Source organism: Ursus arctos, unplaced genomic scaffold, assembly GCF_023065955.2.
Source record: "Ursus arctos isolate Adak ecotype North America unplaced genomic scaffold, UrsArc2.0 scaffold_36, whole genome shotgun sequence".
Lineage (NCBI taxonomy): Eukaryota > Metazoa > Chordata > Mammalia > Carnivora > Ursidae > Ursus > Ursus arctos.
Window position 1 is genome coordinate 4983972 of NW_026623050.1, and position 19827 is coordinate 5003798.

At 48.2% G+C, this 19827-nt stretch overlaps 1 protein-coding gene and 1 long non-coding RNA gene across 3 annotated transcripts in view; one reads left to right on the forward strand and one right to left on the reverse strand.

Moving 5' to 3' along the window:
* RASGRP1 (RAS guanyl releasing protein 1) overlaps nt 1–19827 on the reverse strand; it is a 79071-nt gene that overhangs the window by 8817 nt on the left and 50427 nt on the right. The window contains exons 4-16 of one of the 2 annotated variants that reach the window (XM_026480052.4): nt 19581–19643; nt 18501–18632; nt 16447–16600; nt 13224–13397; nt 11986–12102; nt 9491–9766; nt 8069–8149; nt 6702–6806; nt 5822–5931; nt 5022–5166; nt 4330–4366; nt 3432–3584; nt 1713–2098 (exon numbers count right to left, since the gene is read on the reverse strand). In XM_026480052.4, coding sequence (XP_026335837.2) covers nt 1713–2098; nt 3432–3584; nt 4330–4366; nt 5022–5166; nt 5822–5931; nt 6702–6806; nt 8069–8149; nt 9491–9766; nt 11986–12102; nt 13224–13397; nt 16447–16600; nt 18501–18632; nt 19581–19643 — 1933 coding nt within the window. Of the gene's footprint in view, nt 1–248; nt 2099–3431; nt 3585–4329; nt 4367–5021; nt 5167–5821; nt 5932–6701; nt 6807–8068; nt 8150–9490; nt 9767–11985; nt 12103–13223; nt 13398–16446; nt 16601–18500; nt 18633–19580; nt 19644–19827 lie in introns of those variants that run through there. The other variant, XM_057306217.1, reaches the window with a different exon arrangement.
* On the forward strand, nt 4651–10089 carry LOC130542502 (uncharacterized). Its single transcript, XR_008957103.1, has 3 exons — nt 4651–5057; nt 5673–7638; nt 8696–10089. It is a non-coding gene; the product is annotated as an uncharacterized LOC130542502 (long non-coding RNA).

Consider the following 19827-nt stretch of genomic DNA (forward strand, 5'->3'; position numbering starts at 1 on the left):
CTCTGCACCCAAACTCTCCTCGGTCTGGCTCAGTTCCCATGGTGCCCCAGCTGGTGGGGCCTCCACAACTTCTGTACCTTCCTTGCAAGTCCGACCTGGTTTGCACTCTCCAGTGTTGCTCTTGCCTGATCGTGGCAAGACGGGGTGGAGCAGGCTCACCACTTCCTTGGATCTGAGACCTAGCCACCTACTTTCTGGAGCACAGGTGGGTACAAATCTCCTTTTTGTTTGGTTATAAATAACCAATTTGTTGCAAATAATGGGGGGAAAGTAGAAAGGTACAACACCCGCTGCCATGCTGATGTCTCCAGTCTTCTTACATTATACCATACTGATTACTCCCTGCAAGTGTAGGCAATTTCTGGGTAATCTGGATACAATGAGTTGTTTCTCAATGGAAATTATCGAGATCGCTATGTGCTAGGTAAATGTGTTCCATGATAATAGAGTAATTATTCACAATCTGAAGCAAACTGTAGAGAACACAGAATCCTGGCCTGTTTTTTACAGAGGACTAAGTAAAGCACAGTATATCTGGGATTAGAATCACAAATCTGTGTCCCCAAGATGAGTTCTTCTAAGTTGCTTTTGACAGTTTCTACCCCTAAGGAAAGAGAAAGGGCTTTGTGTAACCCATATTTTGTCACTTTCTGATTGATTCTTAAAGCAGGTCTTAAACACTCTGAGCCAGAGAACACCTTTCATCCAGAAAATCTGTTATTTTTTCATATGGTCCTCCCAGTATTCTTTGTTCCAGGCACCAAGCCAAGACTTTCACATGTATTATCTAACTTGCTTCTTCAGATGTTGTGTATTTCAGTTTCTAGGAAAGTACAACACTGAGAATAAGGCAGGGAATTCCGAGGCCCTTTGGGCAATTTCCCTATGTAATATGTTGAATTATTTAAGGGATTCTAGCTAGGTGATGTTGCGTTTGTGTTTGTACTGCTAGGCCTCCAAAAACATATTGCCAACGTTGATGTTTTAGGAAAAAAACCTTTAAAAAACTACGATGATGCTGGATCTCAGCTTCCCTAAGTTACGTATCATTGGTAGGAAGCCGTCTGAGCCAGCCCTGTACAGTACAGTAGTAATTGGCTCTACAGAACTGAGTATTCGGGCAACTGCCTGTTGACCCCTTTCCTTTCTTATGCTCTTCTTTCATTATGCCCTTTTCCTTAACCTTAGAACCATATTCCCAAACTCCTGTTCTTCCTTCTTGGTAAACTTTATAATGCCTTGAGGGGGCACCTTATAATAGGACATGGTAAGCTGAACAGAAGAAAAAGCAGCTCCTGGTACAGCTGTTACCAGTTTGTAGATTATATTCAGCTGTGCCTCTGCCACGTGCGTCTAATGTATACAGAAGGTCAGCACGTTCTCGAGTTTCATTTAGAAAAAAGGCTGTGGTGTCAGCACAGGAAAGCTGATCAGGAGAAACTTTTTTTTTCCCCTCAAAGCACCTACTGTAAACAGATTTGGGTCCTGGCACCACTGCTTTGAAATGGTAATAGGGAGCCCAGTCTATCTTGTTCTACTCATGGTAATGTGAGACGTGGCCTCCACTGTTTGAAAGCAAGCCAGAATCCTCTCTTCTTTTTTGGCTTTATCCTGCTAGAAATCAACCTGGTCAGAATCCTTAGCTTGCCTCTTCTTCCCTGGGTTAGCCCCACTTCTCTCAGAGTCTGGAAAAGAAAAGAAAAGGGAGGTACCTGTTCCAGCTCTTGGTAGCTTGGGAGTCTGAGATGGCGGAGATCCTCCTTTGATTTTATGAGGGATTCTTTATTCTCCCACTTGACAAAAGCCCGCTTTCTGACCAAGACGGGGCTGGGGCACGGCGATGTGGGACTGGGAAGCACATACAGCGTATCCTGGGCTGTCTTCCTTGGGGAGGACAGCATAAAGGGACCGGAAGGACCCTCGCTGCCCAGCCAAGGCAGTGATTCCGTCTGGGTGGCCTTGTGGGCGACAGTCCTCTTCAGCCGAACAGAAATCTTCTGTGAGGACACTCCCATGAGCATGATGGTCCGATCTTTACTTTCCTCACTGGGTTCCACAGCCTCCCCGTTCGGGAATGTGAAAGGTCCTTCCTCAGGCGCTGCAGAAAGATACATGACATATTAGTACTCTCAGAAAAGCAGAGATCAGGATTGACACATTAGTTTCAAACGAGACCTTTCTTATAGGAGTTCCAGGGGCTTTGCTGGTGAAGCCACAGCCCCTGGTGCCAGGCTGCACCTACCCCGACGAAAGGGCATTTTTCTATTTGCCTGCAGGATTTCAGTTTCTGCAGATGAGTTGAAGCGAGGCCCTGCTTCAGTGCTGTAGAGAGAAATGGTCCATAAAGATTTTCTGTGGACATTGGGATGTGGTAGCTGTCAGCATTCAAGTTTTGGTCCTCTTGCAGGTGGCCTCCAGGAGCTGGTAGGAATTTTCTTTCGGACCTATTTGTACAGTGGGCATAGCTTAACTGTGAGAGGGAAGTTGCAGCTTTGTGGAATTGTGTCTCAAAATGTATTGCCCTTCGTATGATGCTAATTGGAAAGGGGAGAGAAATCATTCTGGTTTTCTTCTTTGAACCAACACCCTTGCCTTGGACCCCGCCTGGATATTAACCATTAGGAGCAATTTCTTAGAAAAGTAAAGAATGGATATATTTGAGATTGGTAGACTACAGATCATCTCAATTTATTGTTTTGCAAAGACTCAACAGTAATTCTAGGCTGTTTGAAACACAACACTTATACATTTATACATAAACAGATTTTAGATGCTGTTTAGTCTTTGAGGATGAAAAGGTTACCTTCCAGGATTTGGGGGAAATGATTATATAAAGTATTAAAAATATATAACATTTTAATAGAAATGCATGTTTCTTAAAGCTTTGTAGCCAAGACATTGGATTGGTATAGTCAAAATGGCTTCTGTATAACAAAAAAAGTTCTCCAATTGGCATTTATAATTTGAACCAACAGTTCTAATACTAGAAAGCTTATAAGGATCCTAGTTAATTTTTCCCCAGGGGAACATAAATTGCCAAGAAGTATTTACCCAAATAAAGCTCAACATTGTAATTATACTGTTATTCAATAATTATACTGTTATTCAAGTATCAGAATATTTACCATGTTTACCTAAAATAACCACCCTGCATTTTTCTGGGGTATTATGGATGATGGATTCTTTTGTATCTCCCATTTTACAACCAGACCATCGTACTGCTCTCTGCCACCTTTCTCCCATGACAATTTGTATTTTATGTGACAGAACTGTGGTCCCCAAAAGGGATATGTAATTCTTGGAATGTGTCTTACACAATGGTGTCTGTAGTGGTTTTTAAGAGGGGGAAGGACAAAGGTAATCTTTCCTCCCTGAAAACTTTATCCTTCCCACTTCATTTTCCAAGAGGAATGTTCTCCGTGCCTACTTACCATGGAGCAGGTCTTTGGCTCCCAATGAGCAAAGGCTGGATGTTGGCCCTCCAGCGGTGCTGTTCTCCGTGGGAGCTGCTGGGTTCTTGGCTCGCTTCTTGCACTCAAACACAACCAGGTCTTTGCATTGTTTGTGGCAGTTCATCCCGCAGTCTGTGGACAAGACACCCTGGTCAGGAAGTCTTTTCTTCTCCAGAGTCTCAAAACCACATATGTGCAGCGCTCTCGTCACCCATGCCTGTCCTAGTCTGGAGCTAGGACACCTGCTCTTCCTAACGAACCTAGTGGTCTTCTCATTTGATCAACTCTGGATTTCACAGTCTTGTTGCAGCCCTTATCATGAGTCTCAGAATCAGAAGCAGCATCCACTGTCTTGGAGAGAAGGGTGTCTTAGTCATCCTGCATATACTGCCTACTTTACAGAGACCCCTTGAAGGCTCGCAGCTCTTAACGTCTTACTCTTTCTTCCTTGCCATAAAAGTCTCCTCTCTTTCACTCCTGAATTTTTCTAGTTTTAAGGAAGGACAGTTAGGTCCAGAGTAATCTGTTGATAAGAGGAAAGCTGGCAAGGGCCTTTGGTAAATACTTCTGCTCCCAAAGTGCCTTGCTTTGGAGACCCATCTTTCCATGACCATATGAAAGCATCATCTCCTACCCGCCATCCCTATTTCCAGGACAACCCAGAGAGAGAGAGGACCTTGCAAGGGGGAGCTTTGTAACTGGTCACTCAGGCATTTCTCTTCTCTGTGGTGGCAGTCACTCTTAGTGGGTGCTCTAGGGAAACCAGTTTGGGAATCCATTGTGGATTCAATGGACAACTCCCCTGGGTAAAAAATGCTTTATTAGGAGAGCCTCTGAGACCAGGGAAAACAACACAGTCGACAAAGCTGAGCCTTACCTTTACATCGATATCCTTGTTTGATCACTCCCCAGAGCTATGAGACAGACAAGAGAGAGTTAGAGTGTACCAGCCATCACTCATCTGTCCGGTATGAGGCCAGACAGTGGCATCCATTATTTTTCCTCATTGTGCTCTGTCTTCCCCATCTTAACTCTCCTGACCTTAAATTGCAGACACAGGGTTTGTGCTGATCAAAGTCAAATGCTCTCAAGAAGCTCACTAGCATGGACTTAGGAGCCCCTAAGTTTCTCTGGACTCCAAACTAAAGAACAAGCATACAGAATCCTGGGGGGAGGGACCGGGGTGGGGCAGTGGTCAGAGAGGGGCAGAGCCACATGACTTCTTAAAAGCAGTTCCTTTTGCGGGGGAAAGGGCAGAGACGTCTCATACTTCTTTCTCTCACAATGGTGACAGCATATGATTGTAATTACCTAAAAAATATATCCCCAGTTCAACATTTCTTACCCTTTGTCCCAGGCCTCATGTACCAGAGGTAGAAATAAATCCAGGAGACACAGTAAAGAGGAGTTCAAGTAAAAACGTACATTTGAGAACGAGGTTATTCTAGGTGCTTGCTTAGGCTCTAAGTTGATAAAGGGGGGGGGGTGAGGTCTCTGCCTGGCTTAATCATTTAAACAGTCTCCTACCCCTCCCCAAGGTCAGCCTGAAGCATTTGAAGAACAGCTTACAAATCCGGCACAGTTGTCACAGAAAGTAGGTTTCAGGTAGGTGGTCTCTTGAAAGTTGTGAGGAAAGCCCAGGCCCAGTTTGGAGTAGATTGAGCTGGCCCTCATGAAGTACGCTGTGATCTCGTCTCTGCTGATAAGGCCTTCCCTGCCGGCAAGGGACAGACAAGGTGTGAGTGGGGTCTGGGGTAACAAGAGTGGCTTCCAGCCTTAGAAACTCACCTTTGCTTTTACCCTTGTGTGGAAGGTACGGTACACAAGACTGGGGACTGTCTCCAGGAGCCTGCTCTTAAGTAGGGATGCACGCACAGCGTGTCCTTAGTGGGTGCGGTGAGAGGGTTCATTTCCACAGCCGTGTTCTTGGGCTAAAGTAGGTTTTCCTAGCCAATTTAAAGGCTCAAAAAAGAAATGGAAACTGGATAGGGAGAGACGTGCCTTATGCTGCGGTTTCTGACTTTAGACAGTACATGACACATAACGAGCCCACCAACTGTCCCTTTGATTTCATACCGAGAACCAATATGGGGCTTATGTAACCTTCCGAAAAGTAAATAGGCAAAGTATTAAATAATTGTTTCTCATGATCTGCAGGCCCAAGCAAGAAATAGCACTAAAGGTTTTCTTATTTATAGCTGACTGTTCCTTAACTGGCAGGTTTATGCAACCTTCAGTTCTGAGGCATTTAAAACCCATGTGTTTCCCACGGTCTGCTGTGGTCCGAACCCAAACCAGACGGGCATTCATTCATCTGATGCCGGCTCCCTTAGCATCAGAGCCTCCTCGTCCTGTCCACCAACGCTCACCTGTCTCTGTCCATCACACAGAAGGAAAAGGGGAAGCTGGCCGCAATCTTCTCAAACTCTTCCTGTGAAATGTACCCATCCTGGTCATGATCGTAGTTCTTGAAGACGGACTGTGGGGGAAAAAAAGGAGTTTCTTTGGGGATTACCAAGGTGAAACCAATCATTTCTCCCTTGAGCCAAATGACGAAGGGCTGGAGCATCTGAGAAAAGCCTCTCCTGAGCCCGAATGAGAGAACGAGGGAAGGTGCTCCCGAGGCTGCGGCAGAGAAGCAGTGGGGCACAGGCAGGTCTGCCCCGGGCCAGCATCTGCAGGGGCCTGGGGCTTGTGGATCCATTAGCACATCGAGGGGCCACCTCTCTGGCTACGGGATGCTCCTCGCTCGTTGCACAGGGGCTGTTCTCCCTCTGCTCTGCCCCCCTTCCAGTGCTTCTAACAGCCCAGCTGGAAGTACTCCTTCCCTCTTAGTCCTTGACTGCTCAGGGTTCTGTCACTGGCTGGCTCTCACTTTCCTTTTCTTACACTGGATTGGTCCACAAGGATGAATGTAGAAACACAAGAGTATGTACTCCCTCCTCGACAGTGAAGAGAATCAAGAGTGCCAAAATTTTCAGGATTAGATTCTCCTTATTATCCCTACTTAAACCTTTTCAAACACCTCATTGCCTCCCAAATCAATGGCCAGCCTTTAAATATATGCTCTCCTGCTAGGTCTTCAAGAGGAGGCCCATGGGTGTTTGCAAAATATAACTTGTGAACTGTCCTACAGGCCCGCTAGGAACAGGTTTCAAGTTTCCCACCTCTACGTTCCTGCCCACCCCGCATATAAAGCCAAGCCAGGCTGTGCCTTGCTTTCGTCTGCCGAGACACAGCTGTACTTACATCCACCATCCTCTGGACATGTTTGCTTATGGTCTTTGGGTCTGGTTTGGGAGATACTCCGGAGGCCCAGTCCACTACTACTGGTGGTTTTGAAGGTGTTAGGGGCTGAAATGAAATATTCAGAAACATCCCCATGACTACAATGTACAAGGCACAGCTCCCTCCTGTCCCACCGCCTGCTGGCTGCATCTGTGGACAAGCGTCAGCTCTGCAGGGGCAAGGAGCTGCGAGCCCACGTGGAACTGTAGTCTGGGCCAACACAAGCTAACAAAGTGCTCCCCACGTGTATTCTCTTCATCTACAGAGAACTCACCATTCTCCATTCCCTCTGCACGAAACCTTTTGTCAGAGCTATCAGCGAAAGTGCAGTGGGTCATTTAAATTTCCTCTGTTCTCTACTTACTAAAAGACGTGGGTGAGGAGAAAAACAGCTGAGACAAAGGATGACACAAGGAACAAGGTCTGAGGCCTGGACAAGCTGAGATGGAATCCATCCCTATTTGAGACTTGGCCCAAGTGAAAATCTCTTCCAAAAATGGGAGAACGTACCCTTTCCATGAAGTGCCCGCTAGAACGCCCTGAAAACGGAACCTGCCAAATACCTGCAGTGAAGAGTTTTCTTTACGGTGGGAGCTAGAACTTCATCTTTCTGTGTAGGGACAATGGAACCTAGCCACCTGAACAGCGGCTGGGTTATGTAGGCGCGGATACTTTCCCCCGAACACTGTGCGTTTGGGGGCTCGGAAGCTTCCCAGGAGACTGGGGGGAGGGGAGTACTGGTCCTTCAGAAGGAAGGCTGAAATTTTCTCCGGCCTGGAGAAGTGGTGGGCAGACAAGCTGTGCGGGTCCTACCACGCAGCACCGGGACTGCGCTGTTCTGACTCCCCAGCACCAGAGGTCAAAAACCCCAGCAGACACACCGCTGTCTCTGACCCAGGTGAGTGTAGGATGCTCAGTCTTTTCTAACTGGGGTGCGTATACTTATCAAAGAATCAGAGGAGAGAAGCAACTGATGTGGGGACGCTTCATAATAAATAGGAAGGAGCTGTCACTACGGCCCACAAGTCTCCCTTCTTTACTTGGCAAATCACCGACGGCACGCTCACTGGGATGTGCTTAGAACACACAGTCATTTACCGTGCCTGTATTCCTCTCATCCCCTCAAGCAGACCGTAGGCTCTTTATGGTCAGGAACTACTCATACGTACGTTGAAGCCCTGTTCCGAGCACAAGGTTGGGCACAGAGTGGAAACATAATACTTATTAAACTGAGTAGAGGTTTGTTCCCTAAGGTGACAATCTCGATGAGCAGCCTGGAAAGTACCCGTTACACGCAGGACTCTCAGCGTGAAAATACGAAAACTCACCGGGGCTTTGTGGTTCCTTGGTTCCCGAGCGTAGGAAAGCTCATAGATTTCATCCTCAGTGTAGTAGAGATCTAAGGACAGCTGCAGGTCAAAGCAGAACACGGTTATTTGCTAGGATGCTGTTTGCCTTTCCCAGGTCTGATGTGTTTCTTTACTCTTCCAGGCCATTCTAGCAGTTTGTTTTTACAATTCACAAAGTTTGGAGGGTCTAACACTTACTAATAGGGCAAGCATTAGTTCCTTCTTGTTTTAAAATGTTTTTAAATTGTGGAGAAACGTCAAGACATCCTCTTTTAAAATATGATTTAATATCTAAGCCTTTAGAGCTTAGGCAAAAGGCCCTATCTGGTTAGATGGTCCATGCCTCACTTGTTCTCTACAACAGAACCCAGTTTAAATGATAACAGGTATTATGAAATGATATGAAGAGTTGATCGATTTCATGTATCTTAAAACCATAAAATCTAGAGGGGAGAGATCTTAGAAATAATCTTGTTCTTAACCTAGAGTCTATGGATGGCTTCGAGAGGTCCAGAACTCATGTATATTTTTCTGGGAAGAATGTTAACAGGTTTCATCACATGATTTGTGATTCAAAAAAGTTAAGATCAGTGTGTCTTTTCACAGGTGATGTCTATGGCTGAGACCTGCCATGGTCACCTGGCCACCTGCCGAAAGGGCCAGGATGTGAACCCTGGGGCTCTGTCAGAATCATCATGTAAGGGAAGAAGAGGCTATAAAAATTATGCCATTCTGCGAAAAAGCAGAATAAGAACTACTTTTAGAACTGAAGGAAGTTACAAGTTACCCCAGAGACTAATTTCTCTGATTTACAGAGAAGGAAACAGATGTAGAGTTCCATGCCCCCAGTCGCACAGCTGGGCAACCACAGAACCGTGGGTCTGGAAGGGAGTTCATCTGATCTCACTCTGGACCCAAAGTACAAATCCTGCTCTCCTCTACCACAAGCGTTCACCTATTCTTGACTTGAATGCCTCCATTTTTTTTTAATTATTTTTTTTTACTCACTGCTTTACCCTTTTTTAATGAGAATACACTCTCTCCATCTCTTAGGAAGCCTTAGACCCTGATTTGCTATCACCTCTTCCCAGAGTTTCGGATTGCTTTTGCAGAGGGGTGGGAAACAGCTTTAGAAGTCCTAAGGGCACACTGCTTAAAAGCACAACCTCTGGAGTCCCACCACCTGGGTCTGTATCCAGGTTCTGCTGCTTCATCATGTGTGGTACCCTGACCAGTTTTACCTTTGTGCCTCAGTATCCCTACCCATAAGATGGTGATCATAATAGTATCTACTTCTGAAAGTTTTTATGAGGATTAACTGAGCTAGTATCTGCTAGACTGGAGGGAGTGGTGGGTGGCACACAGCTCGTCCTTAGTAACTGCCTCCTGTGGGAGCCTCACCGTCAGCAGGTGCACCAAGTCCTTGTTGGCCTCCAAGGGTGGGGCCACCTCTTGCAGCTGGACCAGCTCATTGATATGATTGTAAAGGGCCAGCAGCTTGTGGACGTTGACCTTCCCATCCTCCAGATAGTCGGGCATGGCTTCGTACAGGGAGATGAGGTCCTTGAGGTGCACCCCCAGGATGGGGATCTTGAATTGGGTGCACTCCCCATAGGCTCGCCGGTAGTTGTCATAGTTTCTACAGGAGGACAGCAGCTCCGTCATCTCACCCAGAACCTACAAAATAGAAGAGACCCCGTCACAGGTACCCACCAGGCAGGGTGTGTTGTCCGCAACACTCTGAGCCCCTCCCAGCATTTCACCCCATCCTGTCCTGGTCGGGCGGGAGGTGATTTATCTAAAAGTTGCAGACTGTGATTCCCAAATTAAAACTCCAGTTTATTTCAAATGTCGAAGTGTATCTACAAACTCAAGGTATGCTTTACTTGATTATACTACATAACTAAAAAATTTTAAATGTGGTCTTACCATTTTTATACTAAACTTTTTTAAAATAAAAAAACTTGAGATAAAAATTAAAAAGGTACAAGAATATATAGTACCAAGTGTCCCTGTGACCTCTGTCCCCGGCCACGCAGTTCCCCTCCCTAGTATCCTCTGAATGCTTCCAGAGACACATGTGGCGTGTGCCGTTGGGAGTACTGACGTACTGCAGACGCGGGGAGAAGCTGGGGGCTTCAGTGGTCTCTAGCAAGCTCCTCCCCTATGCTGCGCCCTGCGGACCCTATCTCACCGATTCTCAGACGGCCCAAGGCGAGGAAGCACGTGATACTCCATTCACAGACTGAAACCCTGAACTGCAGACCGGAGGACTAGACCGGGTCCCAGCAGGGCGAGCCGGAGGGTCAGGCCGGAGGCCTAGGGGGCTCCTCAGGGGCGCCCGCACCCTGCCTGGCCCTGAAGGGACAAGCTGCTCACCAGCACAAAAAGGGAGCGGCCAGATCTGGGGTTCTGGACACACACTCCCGGTTCAAGGGGGCAAGCAGTTCACAGAACGCCAGACCCCATGCGTGGCAACCAGCTTCCTCAGAGGCAAAGGCGGGAGGTAAAGACTATCCCCCAATCCTGTTACAGCACAAAGTAACTACTTCAAATGCTGCTGGAAATTCTTTTAATACAATTGTGGCCCAACAAGTACCACTTCTCTCCAGCGAAGACCGTGAGGCTCGGCGTTCGCCTCCCTGAACCGCGGGGAGCGGCAGGCGCCGCCCCGCCCCCCCTCTGCCAACAGTGGGAAGTGCGGGAGGGGCTCACAGCCGGGACCCTAACGGCAAAAGTGAGCGAGTTTCGCTCCCCCTGCGAGGTGAAACAGACGACCAGAGGAGAGAGGGGTTCTTGCTTTCACCCCGGCCTCCTCCTCGGTGCTGGGCAGACTGCCCTGAGGGCCACGCACTGCACACGCGGAAGCGCTGCCGGGGGGCTGCAAGCGGGAGAGCGCGGGCTCGGCGGTGGGGGCTGACACGAGGGCACGCGTCCCCGTGACTGTCTCCCTCCGCGCAAGTTGTCTGATGGCGCCCCTGAGTTTCGCCAGAACTAGTAGGGAACGGGAAGGTGGGGGTGGGGTGGCATCCCCAGAGCTCCCGGCGCTGAGAGCAGGGACGATGAATCCGAGCCCTCCCGAGAGCAGGCTGAGCAGCTGGGAACACAGGACAATGGTGCGCAGACATGTCTCCCTAAGAAGAGCCACGCAGCTCGGGAGGACGGGTGGGGGGCGCAGGGGTTGAGGGCAGTAAGGGGAGGGCTGGTTGGTCCTCCCGTGAAACGAAAACGCTCAGAGAGCAGTTGTTAGCTAACCGATACCACACGTAGCCGCATTTGTATCTTCAGCGTATCTCAGTGGCTTGTATTCGCAGTAACAGCCCTATGTTATAAAGGACGAAAGTCTATTCTGTAAAATCTGAAGAGAGTAGAGGGCGTAGGGCATTTAAGAAAAATATTCCTCAATAAAACACTATAACAAAACAGCATCTGAAAAGCTCATTTTCAACTCTCTGGAAAATTCAACTCTCCAGAATGTCATTCTCCAAGACATCTGGATAGGTAAGTTTCTAACGTGTCACTCACTGTACGTTATTTGACATACAAACTGAACTACGGTCCCCTGAACCACTCTTAGGAAAACATTTTGGAACGAGCTGCTGGAGCAAGGGAGTCGGTATTAAAGACCGTGACTCTGAATATTCATGGGAGTACAGGAGAGAGGCACACAGTATTTCAACTGACCAGCAGGGACATGTGCAGTGACACAGGCCAGACTGAATCACAGTCACTCTCAGACCCGGGATATTCCCATTCTATGGGTTTTCTGGGGGTTTGCCTAATTAATTGAAGGGTGATATGGTTTGGAAATGCTCTCTGGGTTGCCTCTCAATAAATGTCGGTGCTGATCCTGGGAATGCTAAGGGGCCCTGGAGGAAGGAGGCAGGGACACTGACCTTATTGATTTCGTGCGGGACATGCGAACTTGTCTCCTTGAGCCTGGAGATTGAGCTGTGACAGAGCCCACCTATCACAGCCATCAGGGTATTGAAGTTCTGTAGCTGGTGGAGCTTCTGTGACAGAAAATAGACGAGGGCAGTCAGTGGACATGTCAGTTACACGCCTCTCCGCCCTGCACTGCGAGTCTTCCTAATAGTGCTCAGAGCCTAGCAGTCAGGTGCTGTGGTTTTCTGACCATTGTCCACCGTAGGCTTAACTTCAGGCCATATCTAGCAAGGAGTCGCATCTCCCTCCTTTGTTGCACAGTTCAGTGGGCCATCCTCTACATTAGTGGCTTCAAAGAACCACCCAAGTACTTAACGCAAAGATTTCTGGATCCAAGTGCGGCTATTCTGATTCCTAGGATCTGGGGCTGAGCTTAGGGATAAACCTTAAGTTAATACCAGAGCAGGTGGGCCATGTACCAAACTTTGAGAAACACTGGTTTTGACCATCCAGAGCTAATAATATTTTATATTCTTCATCTCAACCAGACTTCTATTTTTAAGGACAAAGACTTTGTCTTACTCTCTTACGCCATGCCAGTGCCTGCAGGACAGTCACTGGGAGAGAGGAGCTAGAATCCCGGGGGAATTTCAGTTATGTGTACTTATTACCCGTTCTCCTCTCCTCAGATGCTTAAACCGTGCCTTCAAACATTAAACCAGCCACTCAACACGATACGGGCTCAGAAACCTAAGACAACCAAGGTGGCCCAGCCTCCGTAAAACCGGGGAGACTGCCCTTTCCTTTGCCATGTGGCCCAGAGTTGGGGAAACGATGTGGGCTGGGAAGCACCCTCTGAACATGTTAACAGATCCAAACAGTGCTTTCAGACGCTGAAAGGGCACCTGGCTGGCTCAGTCAGAAAAGCGTGTGACTCTTGATCTCAGGGTCATGAGTTCGAGCCCCACGTTGGGTGTAGAGATTACTTTAAAATAAATAAATATGTAATAAATTTTTAAAAGATCTAAACAGATCTAAAAGTGTATCCTGGACCCTGAGATAATCAGTATGGTCCTCACCATACTGCCCTTATAGAAAAGTCACCATATCTAAATCTGGGACAGTTCACGTCACATAAACTCCACTGTGGTTCCGGAGGGGAAAGCATCTCTAACGGGCAGGCTGGCTGGGGGTAAGAGGGGATACTTTACCTCATAGCCCAGGTCAAATTCTTATTCTAGTCACTCACCTGAGCCACCTGGATGAACTTGATGAAGACTTCTGCCCGGAGCTGCGGGGTGGGGCGGCTGAGAACCATCAGTTGTACCCACTGGGAGATGCCGTTACACAGGGCGATGGACCGCTCCATGGTGGGGTTCTCCTTCACACAGCTATTTACGAGGTAATTCTGATAATCGGAGAACTAGGGAAAAAGAAACCCATCAGGACTGGCCCTCTGGTCGTCCGGGAGATCCGAGAGGCACGTCACTTCTGCCTGTTGGTGGTTCAGCTGATGCTACGGGACAGAGGAGCTCCTGGCCCCCCTCTCGCGTGTCTACCACTTGATGAGACTGGTGGGAAGGAAATCTTTCTTATTCTACCCGAGCGTGGTTTCTCTACACCAAAAGTCATTAGGCCCAAGTGGATGTGTCCACACAGCAGTTAATCCAAATATTGTAATCTGAGTAGATAATGATACTGTCCCTTCTAAAGAATACAGTATAGAAGAGAAATCTCCGTATAGACAGTCCTTGACTAGAATGGTTTGACTTAGGATTTTTTAATTGTACAATGTTGCAAAAGCCATATGCATTCGTAAGAAACCATACTTTGAATTTTGAATCTGGATCTTTTCCCAGACTAGCCATATGCAGTGCGAAACTGGTGATGCTGGGCAGCGAGCGGCGGCTCCCAGGCAGCCACGTGATCACGAGGATAAACGGCTGATATGCTCACAGCCATCCTGTACTCCTGTAAGCGTCGTTTTTCACTTTCAGCACAGTCTTCCGTAAATTACGGGAGATACTCAGCATTTTATTACACATAGGCTTTGCAACAGATGATTTTGCCCAACTGTAGGCTACTGTAAGTGTCCTCGCACACTGACGGTGGGCTAGGCTGAGCTACGCATGATGCTGGTAGGTTAGAGGTATTAATGCATTTTCGACTTGTGATGTTTTCAACTTACAATGGGTTCCTGGCCCGATAAACCCTCCGTACGCTGAGTAAGAGCTGTACTGCTTCTAGCTCTGTGGCCGAAGTTAAGGGGAAAAACAGATAATCCTCCCAAAATTCTCTCTCTCCCCACCCCCTGCACCTCCAACTGTTTCCTTAACTTAACAGTGGGATCATAAACGCTGCCCTCTCTAGGTCACGGAATTGATAGGAACGTAACAGTGTCTGAAAGCACTGAAACTTTTCAGAGTGCTGCACGCGGGAGGTGGTACTGACGGGATAATCATTAACCTCGCGCAACAACAAACCTGTTTGGATTTCCTCTGACTCACCAGCTTGAGCCGAGGCCAGTGGTTAGCTATTGTTTGGTGACCACAGTTTTCCAACTGGACAATGGCGCTGACGATGGCTGACTGTGCAGTGACTGCAGCCGTCTCGTCCCTATCACCCACCGACCATACTCTTCAAGTGGCAGAACCAAGAGGGAGGAGCCGTCTGTGCTCCAACCTGCGTGGGGAGCTTCGGTGCGGTTTCCCAGCTATTTCGAGCTCTCGGCTTCCGAACCCCCCTTTGAAATCACGGCTGAGCCAGTGATTGCTGAGGGGTGGAAAAATATGAGCAGAAACGACTCAAGAGGGACACATAAGCAATCTTACCGGTTCTGAGAGAAAGTTCCCAGGGCTCCAGGGAATACATTCATATACCCCTCCCACTGTAAATAAAACATCGAATCCACTTATTTTTTACAATTAGTACTATACTAAGTACTATAATTAGCAGAAAATATCAAATGCCACTCCATCATAGCAGAGAGAAATTTCCCTCCAACTACACTGAAGGAACCTATTTGGGATAACTGCTTTGAACGGGGTAGGAAAAATGAAAAAATCCGCCCCCCGCAATCCTCTTGTCTGAGGGGATGATGCCACCCGAAAGAAATGAAAGTTCAAACCGATGTTTTCATTTGCAAACGGAGCACGGCCTCCCCCTGGGGGGGTCCTAGTGCTACAGGGAGTCTCACTCCCTCCTCCGCGGAGCTGAGCGCGGCCCTCCTGGAGGCTGCGGAGCCGCCCTGCCCGCTGGGGCCCCGCAGGGCTCACACCGCCCGCGTGCCGAACGCGACAGAGGAGGCACTGCCAGATGGAAACTCCCCAGGTGAAGCTTCCTAATCGGGGGCGCGGGGGGGGGGCTGCGGCTTTGTCCGTTTTGCCCGAGGGGTGCCGGTGGGGACCCTGCGGGGCTGCTGGGGATTAATGCTTGGGGGCTTGTCTCCGCACGGGAGCTGGAGGGGGGGTGTCCCGGCTGAATGGCCCAACCGCTGTGTGAAAACAGCACGACATCAACATCACCGGAGAAAAGATGAAACAAACCCTGAAACCTGGTTTGTTGTTCTCCTTCCAGATACAAGCAGGCTCCATAAATTGGAGCTCAGCAACCAGGAGGCATGGGACTCCGGCCCCCGCTCTGACAGCGATGAGCTGAGTGTCCGTGTTCAAGCCGCTTTCTGAGCAGCCCCCATCCCCTGATCTGGGGAACCCAGGTCATTCCAAGAAATGCATCCAGCCACCACATACGCTCTATTTTCAGAGCAAAGCCAAAGACTGTATCTCGGGGAGGGGTGGGGACTGAGTGGGCGAGGGTGTCACCTGTCAGGGAAGCACGCTGGCCAGTGGGGGTCGGTTGGCATCCGACATGTTGACAAGTTCTCCTGTACAGAACCGGTGTTCTCTGGCATCACGTACGGAGTTTTAAGGAGCAAGGTTTGGGGCAGCATGACTTAGACCCAGGATCGTGGGTACTGCTGGGCCCGGTCAGCACTACTTCGAGAACTCAGGTAGATTCTGGGCTAGACCATTAGCATCTACTTTTAGGATTTCCCCGAGCCATTCAAAGCCCATCCCAGAATAAAACTCCGAGGAGACATATCCCCATTTTTTTTAAAGGAAAACTTAAAAAAAAAAAATTCTTGGAAGCTTCATGGTTATGAGGGGTAAGGTGTGTGTGTGTGTGTGTGTGTGTGTGTGTGTATGCTGTGTGTACACGTGTGTGTGTCCCGTGTGCCCACAGTACTGTCCCTTGAGTGAGTGGTGGGGTGACGGAGGATGGGAGAAGGGGCGCACAGCAGAGCTACAAAGAAATTTCTAGTGTACTCATTTTCTAGACTACACTAAGTCTGACAGGAAAGTCCACCAGCTCCGAGGAGGCCTCCGGGGTTAGGAGGTGGACAGGCGGTTCAGTTTCTCTGCTTATTTTCTGAAATAACCCGGGAGGTTTCTCTCCTGCCCGTAAGTACATACCGATATCCTCCGGAAGGACTTGAACTCCAGGTAGGTGAGGTGCTCCGACAGCTCCTCCGGCTCCAGATGGTCGAAGAGCAGGGAAACTTTACGTTTCTTGCTGGTGTTTGATTTTATCCTTTGGGTCAGTTTCCTGGACCAGTCACGGGCATTGCTTTTGTGGGGAAACGTGGTGGGGAAAAGTAAATCAAAATTACTTTTTAATTCAAGTCCCTCCGTTCACATTTCCCACAAGGATACACAAAGCACCATTAATTAGCTAACTTCCCTCGGCCAAAACGAAGCATTAAAAGGTTTCCCCCAGTCACTTCCCCCCCCCATGGTACCAAGTAGGAAAGCCTTGCTGGTTTTCAACGAAACTTCTGAACACATCATGGGAACTGGGTAAAATGTGTTTCCTTTAAGGCTGTGGGAAGGACAGTCTCAGGCATCGGTCAGTTCCCTGGCCTTTGGTCCTTGCTCCTTTGTCTAGCCTCTGGCGTCTCTGCTGTCTCCATGCCTTCTGTGTGTTCCTTCATTCTTAGGAGGGTGACAGGGGCTCTGCCTCAAGGTAGCAGGGCGGCTTTCATGCCAGGAGAGCACAGAGAGCCACAGAGATGAGAAGCCATGCTGCAGGGAGTCGTGTAGGAACATGTGGTCACTCTGGGCAGACTTGGGGCATTTTCCTCAAATACTCCCAACCATGGAAATGAACAAGGAAGCCTAGCTAACCCTAGGGTGCCCTCCACCCCATATTTTCTTAGACTTGATCCATTAGTTTTCTTAGAATTGATCCTTAGTTTCAATTTCCTTCACTAAGGAAGCAAAAGGAAGCAGCCATTTTGAGTGGTAGCAGGGTGCTGATCTGTTTCCCAAACTGGTGTTGATGAGAACCGTGTCCCTTGACAAGGGGTTCTGTGGTCAAGTGAGTTTGGGAAAGGCTAAAAATTCCGTAGCCCTGTTGGTCGGTGAACATGTTACAGAGTGAGACGCCAAAGGGAAGCCTAACTCACTACTTCTCAGGTACTGGTCAGGCAATATCCCACTGGCTACTTCCTAAAGAATATACTGTGGAAAATCTCGGTACAGGACAGTCGCCAGGGACACACTGGGACAAGGAGATCGGGGCCTGAGAACTGCCCCATGCCCCAGGTTCTACATCTTTAGAATAAGAACACGGTCACTTTGAAATTTTCTCTGTTCTCTCAAGTTGTAAATTCTAAGCAGAGAAGTACAGAGAATCCAAACTGGCATCCCCAGAGCGATGCCCTGGACTACGCAATGGGGTTCAGAAGTCATTTCTCTGAGGCTGTGGCTCCGTGCGCGGAGGGCTGTCCGAGTCCAGCTTCTGCTCTGCCCCTAACTGCGTGACCCCAGATGACCTTGCCAAGCCTCCGGTTCCCAGGATGTTGCATGAAATGATCTCTAGAACAGGCTTCGCTCCTAGAGTTCTATATCCTAGGGATTTCTAGGATTCCAGAATAAAGTGGCCACACTGCAAACACCTTAGCGCACAGTGTGTGCGTGTGTGTGTGTGTGTGTGTGTGTGTGTGTGTGTGACTGTCCTCTCCCCAAATTAGGAAAAGCCCTCATTTTTCCATCATTTTTCCAGAGTGGGCCAATGTCACAGATAAGAAATCCAAGGAATAATCTGAACTATTCCCGAGAGCCTTCCCATGTCTGCAAGTCTAAGTGTCTCTTGTAGACATTCGTATAGGATAGAAACCCTCTGCTCGATGCATTTCTCAGCAGTGCCTTCCCCGAGGCTGGAGCTGCCGAGGAAGCATCTAGTACTTCAGTGTGTCATGAGCTGGCTACGTTTTAGTCACATCTGGCTACCTGATTTCTTCTTCACTGGAACTTTTCCCCCTACTCCTTGATATCAGTCACTCACAGCTTTATCGCCAGGAGGCTTCTCTGCTTTTCTCTTGAACATCAGTCTTCTCGCTCTGGGGATACAACCTGAGCCTGTCGAGGGGCTACTGGGAGTGGGGAAAGCGCGCCGTCACAGCAGGGGGCCAAGCAGCCCGGCAGGGAGGTGGTTTGGAAAGATGCCTCCGAGCCTTGACACTCACATTTGAGTTGTATCGATCAGGCGGCAGTGTAACTCCTCGCCGCGAGCCTTCACCAGTTCCTGAAACTCTTCCATAGTGTTTGTCAAGCTGGCATCCATTTTAAACATGATCCAGAATTCTGTTATCCAGTACCTACAAGGTGGGAGTTAAAAAAAAAACAATCCAAAACTGAAGCCAAGGACTCATGCTTTGGTGGGTTCTTCCCACGAAGGGGAATCAGAAAAAGACAGAGGCTGCTTTGGCCTTCTACGTGCCTGGGAATATAGCATATATATTCTATATACAGAATATAAGGGGGTGGGGTGACGGTGTGGGGGATGGAAAGAAAACCACCTGCTGACAGTCCTCTGCCCCTCCACACACCATATGCTTTGACAGGATAGGCACAGCACAACAGAAAAAGCGGTGGCAAAGATTTAGGCACAGTCATGTGTATCGGAGATAATTATAAGGGATACGGTTACAGACAAACCAGATGTCCAAAGATGGGGTAGTGAATCTGTAAATTACACTTTCTCATATCTTACAATCCAGGACCATGAAAAATAATGTCCACAAAAACGTTTTTAATGACTAAAGAAGATGCCTATGATATTAAGTGAAAAATATAGGATACAAAAATGTATTTTGATCTCAACTATGTTAAAAAAAAAAACTGCTTAGAAAAATGACAACGGAAATATTCCAAACTAGGTAGTGGGATATGAATAACTATTACTATAGTTATACTCTTTACTGTATCTTCAAAATGCTCTAATACGAGTTATATTACTTTAATCATTAGGAATAAAAATGAAATGACAAAGAGGTCCTTCGTTGTCTCTGTATCTTTTCCTATGTCCTCTGACACCAAAATGCTTTCGGACTGAAGCGAATGTGGGTGTCGAATCAAGCTCAGGCGCGCCAGCAAACACTGTGCTCCCGTAAGGAGCCTCCTGGCAGCACTGCCTTTCCAGTCTGCCCAGTGTTCTCCAGACAGGACAGGAAAGGTGGGGAGCATGAGGAAAGAACTAAAATCCCCTGCTTCATTCTTTCGTTTCACCCCACTCCACAAGTCGCAACTGTACGTAGAAACATTACCTTACAAAATAGCAGATCTTCAGGCAAAGCCCTGGTGAATTCTTTGCCAAGGCACCCTTATAGGTAGGGCTGTGGTTAAGGGAAACAGAAGCCTCTGTCATAGAAACCAAACAACTTCTCATCTTTGGAAGTATTTGCTAAAACCACGTCCTTCCCCCCCCCCCCCAACGTTTTCTTATTTTTCTGGCCGTAGGATAAAACCCAACTTGATGTGTGCAGCTGTGTGCGTGTTACCACCTGGAAGGGT